The sequence below is a fragment of the Garra rufa genome, chromosome 14 (assembly GCF_049309525.1).
Source record: "Garra rufa chromosome 14, GarRuf1.0, whole genome shotgun sequence".
In the NCBI taxonomy this organism is placed as follows: Eukaryota; Metazoa; Chordata; class Actinopteri; order Cypriniformes; family Cyprinidae; genus Garra; species Garra rufa.
The window spans coordinates 25,552,110-25,562,639 of NC_133374.1; the positions used below are offsets into that span (position 1 = coordinate 25,552,110).

General features: G+C 40.8%; 1 protein-coding gene across 1 annotated transcript in view; it reads left to right on the plus strand.

The window, feature by feature from the left end:
- The window catches only part of ncam1b (neural cell adhesion molecule 1b), a 159,539-nt gene that overhangs the window by 105,393 nt on the left and 43,616 nt on the right, over window positions 1-10,530 (plus strand). The window contains 1 exon segment of the mRNA XM_073818210.1: window positions 9,638-9,788. Coding sequence (XP_073674311.1) covers window positions 9,638-9,788 — 151 coding nt within the window.

Genomic DNA, 10,530 nt, shown 5'->3' on the forward strand with positions numbered 1-10,530 from the left:
GAGTGCTCTTGGCAAAATTGACCCTGAGTCCTAGGCATTGCAAGTGGCTGAGGATCACGGATCTGTGATGTATTAGCTCGTTCTCTGACTGGGCCAGGATGAGCCAGTCGTCGAGGTAGTTCAAGACGCGGATTCCCTTCTGCCTCAGGGGGGAAAGAGCCGCGTCCATGCACTTCGTAAATGTGCGAGGAGCTAGAGACAGTCCAAACGGAAGGACTGTATATTGATAGGCCGCTCCCTCGAAGGCAAATCTCAAGAATTGCCTGTGGTGGGGGGCAATCTGGATGTGAAAGTATGCATCTTTCAGATCCAGCGAGCAAAACCAGTCCTTTGTGCGTATGTGCGAAAGGATCTGTTTTAGCGTGAGCATTTTGAATGGCCGTCTCATGAGGGCGCAATTCAAACGCCTGAGGTCGAGGATGGGCCTCAGACCGCCATCCTTTTTTGGGACGAGGAAGTAGCGGCTGTAAAAGCCTGACTCGCTCTGTGCTGGGGGAACCGTTTCCACGGCACCTTTTGCCAGCAGATTCCTCACCTCTGTACGCAAAACCTCTATGTTTTTGCTGTGAACTGAGGTGGAGACCACTCCGCGAAAGCGGGGTGGTCTTCGAGCGAACTGCAGTGTATAACCTCGTTCTATTATGCCCATAACCCATTTCGACACCCCGGGGATGGCTTTCCAAGCCTCGGCCCGTGTGCTGAGGGGTTGCATTGGTTTGAGCGGTTGGGTGCCGCTTAACAACTCTGGAAGAGGAAATTTGCTCTCTTTTTGAAAATGTTTGTTTTTTATTTTTTCCGCTATCACAGCGGTAAGCTGTAAGGGCGCTGACAGAAAGGGCCCGTGAGTTACAGCCAGTTTGTTTGGAAACATGCAGCGCTCTGAACCCGGAACAGAACGGGGTGTTTGGAGGCTGAAGAGAGACATCTTGGGGGCTGGTCCGGCTCTGGCGAGACTTGACCCCTTCCTCTTCCTGTTTTTTAAATCAGGAAGACGCTGGAGGCGCCTGGTCCAACACGACCTTGGGTCGGGGTCCCTGACGTCTAGGGAAAGGGTAGCGTCCGGCCGAGCGGGAGCGATGACGTGGCTCCACCTGGGGGGCTGGCTGAGCAGCTGGCGGGGCGGTCTTTGCAGGCTGCTGAGTCGGCGCCGGTTTGGGGCGACTAGGAGCCGTTGCAGAGCTTGTGCGCTTTGGCAGGAAGTGTCGCTTAGCCTGGGACGACTTCTGAGCGGCGGTGAAGCGCTCCGCAAACCCCTCTACTGCTGGACCGAACAGACCGGTAGGAGAGATGGGGGAGTCAAGGAAGGCGACCTTGTCAGCGTCCTTGATCTCCGTCAGGTTTAGCCACAGGTGGCGCTCCAGCACCACCAAGCTGGCCATCGATCTGCCAATCGCCTGTGCCGTCATCTTAGTAGCACGCAACGCCAGGTCGGTCGCGCTGCGTAGTTCACGGAACGCAGCGTCATCTATGCCAGCCTCATCCATACTGCGGAGGAGTTTCGCTTGATAGACTTGGAGGACCGCCATTGAGTGCAGCGCTGATGCTGCTTGTCCAGCCGAAGAATAAGCACGTCCAGCGAGAGCTGAAGTAGTTCTGCATGGCTTGGACGGGTGAGTCGCCTTTGCCTTCCAGCCGATGGCAGTGGGCGGGCACAAATGCGCGGCCACAGACTCATCCAGGGGGGGCAACTTGTCATATCCTTTCTCTTCGGCGCCGTCAACCGTCGTGAGGGCGGAGGAAGAAGAGGTACGAAGGCGGGCGGAGTACGGAGCGCGCCAGGATTTAGAGATCTCACCGTGAACTTCCGGGAAGAACGGTGAGGCTCGCTGACGAGGGGCTTGGCGGCGCCCCGGCAGGAACCATTCGTCCAAACGACTCCGTACAGGCTCCTCAGGAGGAGACCAATCCAGTCCCAGCTCTTCAACAGCCTTAGATAGAACGCGGAAGAGTTCGGCGTCCATACCAGCGCTGGCGGTGCTGGGTTGAACAGATGGAAAGGGGGCGGGGTCTTGCGGCGAGCCCGACAACTCCTCTCCATCAGATGCAGCCAGAGACATGCTGTCATCCATGGCTTCCTCCTCACTCACTCCAAAAGAAACCAGATCGCTCGCGGCAGCCGAGGGATTTTGGTCTGGATGAGTGAAGAGAACGGGAGATTCCTCTTCATGTGGTGAAGGTGAGGCACGCGGGGGATCAGCCGGCGTGAGCTCACCAATCACCGTGCGCCGAGTCACTCTGCCCCGCTGCTTTTTCTTCACAGGCTCTTGTGAAGAAGAAAGCGGGAGGGCGCGAGGGGCGGGGCTGCTCTCTGAAAAGAAAGCGAGCCGCGAGCGCAAAGAGGCGAGACTCATGTCCCCGCAATGGGAACAATCTGTCTCAGCGAGCGCAGCCTCGGCATGGGCGGAGCCCAAACACGAGACGCACTCAGCGTGACTATCGACAGCGTGCAGAGGGGCTCTGCACGAGCAACAGAAACTCCGTGGCATTTGCAACAACGCCAATGAAATTTGCTCTTTTGGAATATGCTCTTCTATCGCCGGATCGCGGCAGGGAATCACTGTCAGCTGCTTGAAGCGTCAAAACCGACGAGCAGGCGGATCCGCTGCGAGGCTCTTCAACGGCGAGAGGCTTCTTTCTCGAGCGAAGGTCAGTCAGTGTCAGCGAAGATGTGAAGTCGTCGCTGAAGGAGAAGGATCTGAGATCCTGTGGCAAAATGCACGCTTATATAGCCGAATTCTCCGCCCCTTTTGGCGCGTTCGGGCGCGAATCATTGCCACAGGCTCGTGCAGCTCCGCTGCCGAGCCATTGGTTTGTTTTCATCTCACTGCACAAACCAATGGTCGTGCAGTTACACTGCGTTATTGAAATACTTCAGTCTCAGGAGAAAAAGGAGCTTTTTCCCATAAGCGTCTTAACGACGCAGTACGAGTGTAGTATCGACAGGGAACAGCAATATTCCTCAAGAGGTACTTGAAAAGTGCTTGAATTATTAAAAGACAGTGTAACCATGTAAATAATGTGTAATGTTTTCAATAAGCACATATCTTTTAATGCAACATTCCAAAAATGTCATACGTTTTTGCTTATTTCAGTTAATGTTATAACACTATCAAGCTAAACCAGTAGTGGTCCTGACAATGACTACGTTTACATGGACACCAGTAATCTAATTAATGACCTTATTCTGAATAAGACAATAATATGATTAAGCTGTTTACATGAGTTGCTTTTAGAATATTCCTTTCATGTTCCCGTTTTACATGTTATAGTACATAGATCGATTAATGAAACACATCATTACGTCCACACGCGACACTATCAGTTCATCTTCCTTATAGACTTTTTTTTTTCCTTATAGATGAGGATTTCAAAGTGGTTTCTGATTTATTTTCTTAAACAGCAGAACACATCAAATAATTAAGAAAGTAAAGTTATAAAAACAAAACAAAGAAAAAAGAAATAATACATAAATACAAATCCCTTAAAGGGATAGTTCACCCAAAAAATAAAATTTGATGTTTATCTGCTTACCCCCAGGGCATCGAATATGTAGGTGACTTTGTTTGTTCAGTAGAAGACAAACTAAGATTTTCAACTCAAACTGTTGCCGTCTGTCAGTCATATAATAGCAGTCAATAAAACATAAAAAAACATACACAGACAAAACCAAATTAAACCCTGCGGCTCATGACTATACATTGAGGTCTTAAGACACAAAACAGTCGGTCTGTGCAAGAAACTGAACAGTATTTATATCATTATTTACCTCTTATTCACCGCAACATTCAACTATCCAGAGTGTGGCCACAACAGCCTACAGTTGAATGTTGCAGTGCATCAGTGGTAAATAATGATTTAAATACCATTCAGTTTCTTGCTCAGACCAATCATTTTGTGTCTTAAGACCTCAGTGTTTCGTCATGAGCCACAGGGTTTAATTTGGTTTTGTCTGTTTGTTTTTTTTTTTTTTTTTTTTTTTTTTTACTGTCAAAACTTGGTGCCCATTGACTGCCATTATATGACTGACAGACTGCAATGGTTTGAGCTAAAAAAAAATGTGTTTGTGTTCTACTGAAGAAACAAAGTCACCAAACAAGTTCTTGGATTCCTTGGGAGTAAGCAGATAAACATCCAATTTTCACTTTTGGGTAAACTATATTTTAATCAGAAAATTAACAATGGCTTTACTATAGTAAAAGTGTAGTATGCTTTGTAATACTGTGCTTCACTTTATTTTTGCCATTTTGGTTTATTAGTATATTTTTATATATCTATTTAGCTTTTTTTAGAATTTGAAAAAGAAGACGTTGTTTGATAAGTGACATCTCTGATTGAAGTTTTTGAAAGTCCTGGAATTTCATTTTACAGTGTCTGTATGAACCCTGTTTTTGGACTTCAGTGTCTCAACACCCATTCACTGCCATTATAAAGCTTAGAAGAGCCAGGGCGTTTTTTTAATATAACTCCGATGTATTTGTCTGAACGAAGAAACTCATATACACCTAGGATGGCTTCAGGGTGAGAAAATTATAGGGTAAGTGTCATATTTTTGGTGAACTATTCCTTTAATAACACTGACGTTTATTTATTTTTTAAAGAACTTTCTTTTTAAGATCATAATGCATTGCAAAAATTGTTTTTCTGGCAAATAACTAAATGCTGTTAAAACAAAAGAAACTTTCTTGAGAAGCAAAATTATTGATAATAAGTCTTGTATAACCTTACTAAAAAGAGGGGGGGGGGGGGTTGCAACATGGGTAAGAAGTTATAAGAGTGGCTAAGAGTTATACCGTACCTTACATGGTAGGAAAGAAATATAATTGCTGATTATAAGATGTAAGATCTGTATATTTGTCTAGCTGTCTTGGTACAGTGTGTGTGTAAAAACGGAAATACATAAGGTACAGAGGTTTGAGAGTGAACAGCAATTGATTATCGGTGTCGATTAATTGGTTGACCTCCAATAAAAACACATTTACTAAAAAATGAAATGTCTGAAAAAAAAGTTTTGCTTTTCAAGTAAATTTGGGTGTTTGTTTTATATATTTATTTATTTAAATGATTTTTGCCCTGTGCTTTTTCATAAAGCAACATTTTTTTTTATATGTATTACTTTGTTTTATTATTTTATGAGCTTCCAAATATGTGTAAGCAGAATTTATTTAACCAGAATAAACAACTAGTCAAATCTGTTTAACTGAAGTGAGTAATGTTAAACTATAAGAGAAAAACGCAAAAAACATTTAATCTGCTTCATAACGTGATGTTTTATTATTTTTTAATGGTTGTTTTTTGCAATATGTATTTAATGTGCAGTGCTTTTATTCTCAATAACAGAGGACTCCGTCTAAAGGACTGCTTTGCCTCTTTGTTGTGTTTTGTCTGTGTTCTTTGCAGGCCTCTTGGACTCGTCCCGAACAGCACAAGGTAGAGATCCCGTATCCATGTCTCCATAAACTAAATTACGAAGATAGCCATCAACTCCATAAACCTCTTTCCCATCAGATCAAATCTCTGAAATCTCATCAGATCCGTCAACCGAATTACGACGACAGCTTTATGTTTCATCTGAGATTGGAAGGATGTAGTTGTAGTTTTCACTTTCTATATTCAGTGCACGGCCTCTCTTCCATTCTCTATCTAATCAAATAAGTCATTAAGACATCATTTCGTTTCATTATGACGTCATACGACTGCTTTCTTGGAGAGTTTGTATTTTGAAAAAGCTTTATAATGTCCTTTGTTGTTTATTATGTGATGATTTTTTTCTTTCTGAGTAATTAATGTTGCACAAAATGCTTTTGTTCTTGTTCACTCCAAGACCTTTTCCTTTCCCACCCCGACAAAAATAGACATTTGAGGAAACCACCTCCATCCAAGCTTTGCAGAAGGCTGGCGTGCATTATTAAAAAGACCTTTCTTTTGAAAACTATGGCTCTAAAACTTTAATGATATGGCGTTCTCACGTTGCAAATGAATAAATAGAGCCTTATCTGAGAAGAATGGGAGATAAAGTCTGTTGAATGTGCTGATTGAAATGTATAGCGGTTTGTCATAGAGATTCAGTGTTACGGACCGCGGTCTGACCCCGTTACCGCATAGTAACCAGATTCCAGTGACGAGAGCACGTCCCGTGGCACAGGGGTCACGGTCTGGCCATTTGACCACAGCAGACAGGGAAACTGTGGGAAAGAGGGCCGGAAATGGGCTGGACGGGGCTCAGCGCTCCCATTAGGAGTTTATTCAATTAGCCCAGTCAGCTCTGCTGGGTGGCTGTTGGGTGGTTTTTGGATGAAAAGGCTCAGCATTATGTAAGCGTGACTCAGTCCCGGGACAACACCGGCATAATTATTGTCTCTGACACGACTCTTCTGCCGGGTTCATTCATAGAAGTTTGTGCAAGGGGCAGCGGCTGACCAGAAATAGAGAGAGAGGAGTTTTTTCAGTCCCAAGTGGAGCTGGGAATACTAATGTTGTGCTTGATGAAGTCTTCGAAACTTCAATGCATTTCCTGTCCTCATTACCGTCCTGTCTGAGATTGTGTGTGTGTGGAAGAAAAAGTGAGTTCATTCTACCCAGATCTGTTCAGCCCAAGTATTCAGTTTAATGCACTGCAAATAGTCTTTCTCCCTAATGAACGATATTTGAATAGCTGTTACAAATCACTTCATTTTTCTTTCTTTTTTATACATTTTTGTATCGCCACACACTAGATCTCAGTGCTTTTGCTGTTCTGTCTTACACTTGTACTGCTTTTTAATACAGCGTGATTGCAATGCTGTACACCAGGGGTGTTAAAGTCATTATTTTGGACTAAACACAATTTCCGCACTAACACACTTCCAGTCAAAAGTTTTTGAACAGTAAGATGTTTAATGTTTTTTTTTTTTTCTCACTAAGCCTGCATTTATTTGATCCAAAGTACAGCAAAACCAGTACAATTTCAAAATAGTTTTACTATTTAAAATAACAGTTTTCTGTTTGAATATATTATACAGTGTGATTTATTCCTTTGATTTCAAAGCAGATTTTTTTTGCATCATTACTCCAGTCACATGATCCTTCACAAATAATTTTAATATTCTGATTTGGTGCTTAAAAAAACATTTTTAATTAATACTTTGGAAACAGCCGAGTCAAGTTTTTTTTTTTTTTTTTTTTTTCATTTCTTTGATGTATATAAAGTTCAGAAGAGTGGCATTTATCTGAAAATATAAATCTTTTGTAACATTATACATGTCTTTTGAGCAATTTAAAGCATCCTTGCTAAATAAAATTATTAATTTCTATAATTTCTTTCCCCAAAAAATAAAATAAATAAATAATAAAAATTATACTGGCTCCAAGCTGTTGAATGGTATAGTGTATAATGTTAGAAAAGATTTTTGTTTCAGATAAATGCTGATCTTTGGATCTTTCTATTCATCAAAGAATCTTGAAAAAAAAAAAACTCAACAGTTTTAAATATTTATAAAAATAATAATAATAATAACAAAAAAATGTTTCTTGAACAGCAAATCAGCATAATTGAATGATTTTTGAAGGATCATGTAACAATGAAGACTGGAGTAATGATGCTGAAAATTTAGCATTGGTCACAGGAATAAATTACACTTTAAAATATATTCAAATAGAAAGCAGCTATTTTAAATAGTAAAAATAGTAATATTTCACAATATTACCGTTTTTGCTGTATTTTGGATCAAATAAATTCAGGTTTGGTGAGCAAACATAATTCTTAAAAAAAAAAACCATTAAAAATCTTACTGTTCAATAACTTTTGACTGGTAGTGTGTATTTCATAAATATATATTATATTAATGAAAAGTATTATATTTAACATAAAAGTAGTGTATTAAAATAGTGTGTTACTTTTAGTAACAAAAAACCTAATCGCGATTTTTGTTGTAAATTTAAAAGTAATGCACTACTTTACTAGTTACTTAAAGTAATCTGATTACTAACATTACTTGTAATGCGTTTCTCTCAACATTGCTAGTAAGATGTTTCTCTTTTTTGGGGAGGATTTTTTATATTTTATATAAAAATTCTGTTATTTTGAATATTAATCAAATAATCACAAAAATACTGAGCAGCACAATTTTTTAAGATTAATAGTAATAAATGTTTCTTGAAAAATGCAATAGGAAATAAATTACATTTAAAATATAATAAAGTAGAACATTAGTTATTTTAAATTGCAATAATATTTCACAATATTACAGTTTTACTGTATTTTACAAATGCACTTGAGCTTACGTCTCCGAAAACATTAAAGTACATTTTCAAATAGACGTTTTTTTTAAACAAACTTCATATTTGAAGTCTAAACAAGTACATTCCCTCCTAAAAAGTCTTAAAACTAAATTCCGTGAGACAAAAACAGTATTATTATAAAATTATAGTGCATTTGGGCATCCACCATGGCACTCGCTGTAGGAAATGCTGCAAGCAAAGTAATCCAAATGTTGAAACGGCTAGAGTTCTGTTATCACTAGAATATTGCATTCCTCTCAGCCAATCAGATTCGAGGACCAGAAATGTCTTGTTTTTCCAGTAACATATCTAAACATCCTCATGTTTGTCAAATCTTAAATTTATGTATAAAGCAAAATAACAACCTGTGGGTTGGATTAGACACCTCCACAAGCTGTATCCTCCCTGCGGGCCGTGTGTTTGACACCCCTGCTATATGCAAATTGCGCAGTCATTGAGGAGACGTTGGTTATAGATGCCACTCATCTTCATAAGAACCACAAGGTTAAGTGGAACAGCGAGCTAAAAGAAAATGCAAGCATGGCATGTTAAGATCTATGCTTGTCTTTAAAATGAGCACTGGGACATTGTAAAATGGTCCAAGCCAGCTGAGATCATGTGACGTAGCTTTTGATGAAGTAACAGCACTGTAGAAATGACTTCCCCTACCTTATGGTCTGCGTTATTGATGTTCCCCCCTCACATCTTCGCTCCAAAGACTCAGCACATAAAAGACTCTTATTTATATCTGCTGTTCAGCAAACCTCCTTTTTACCAGGTTTGCTTCTCTGATCTGTTTTGGTTCTCACATACTTAAAAATGAAGAATTGTTCAAATTGCCACTTTCTCTGAAAGCTTGTTTTTTTGCATTGAAGGGAGTTATCTGCGAGCTATACTACATACAATACATTTAGGAAGATAATGGAAAACCTATTTATTAATTGAAAAAAAAATAGCTAACCCATAATCAACATTCTGTCATCATTTATTCATCTTGACATACAGTATGTTCCAAAAGTTCTTTAGAAAACAAACTACTTTCAAGATTATCCGAGTTGCTCTTGAATGAAAGCAAAATGAAAGCATATTGTGTCAGAAAACTCCAAAAAGGACGAAAATAAAGTATCAAAGCACTATAAAAATACTTCTGTGCTATATTTAAAATCTATTGAAGCCATACAACCACTTCTACAATGCTTTTTTTGGAGTTTTGACAGTCTATGGTGCTGGAAAAAATGAAAGTCATTTGGGTTTAAAACAACATGAGGCTGAGTAACCGATGACAGAATATTCATTTGTGGGAAACTATTGTTTTAATGGCTGAAGGAAGTGAAGTATATGAATTTTTTAGTGAATTTTCTCTTCTTGTCTCCATGTTCAGAGTCCTGATGGTGACGTGTTGGTCCGCAGTGACGCTCGCGTGTCTTCTCTCACCCTGAAGTACGCCCAGTACACTGATGCCGGCGAGTATCTCTGCACTGCCCGCAACGCCATCGGAGAGACGGCGCAGCCCGTGTATCTGGAAGTGCGCTGTGAGTCTATAGTATCTGTAGCCTCATTAGCTTCTATCAGTCACACGTACTGTTGGATACCACACTGATATGCCTCAAAGGCATATGTTTAATTCACAGCAGCACTGCTGCTCGGCTGCAGTCCAGAGAGCATATGGCAACTCAGTAGAGAATGCTAGTTAATGTATCAAAACTACAGCCGCCCCTCGACATTATCACCCCCCTCCCCCACCACGGGACACCAATGATATGAAAAAGCCTCCCAATGGACTTCAATCACGCAGCGTCCTAACCAAATGCAACGTGACAAGGTTTTTGTGTTTACATTTCATGCTGTGTGAATCAGTAACAAATCAAAGAATGTAAATTGAGGAATCATTGATTCGTTAATTGTTATTAATACCACAAAAACATGTGATTTTTAAATTCTAAATTTAAGTTAATTTTTTTCATGTTATGGCCAAGAACTGATAGTAATAACTAGGGGTGGCACGGTTCACAAAACCCACGGTTCGGTTTGTATCACGGTTTTAGGGTCACGGTTTTCGGTTCTGTACGGTTGTTGTTCCCTGCTGAAAAAAACCAGCTAATACCAGCCTAGGCTGGTTGGCTGGTCTTAGCTGGTTTAAGCTGGAAGTGGCTGGTTTTAGCTGGTCTCCCAGGCTGGCCAGGCTGGTCAGGCTGGTTTTAGCTGGTGGTTTCCCAGCCTGACCAGCTAAGACCAGCCTGACCAGCCTGGCCAGGCTGGAAAAGTGGACAAAAC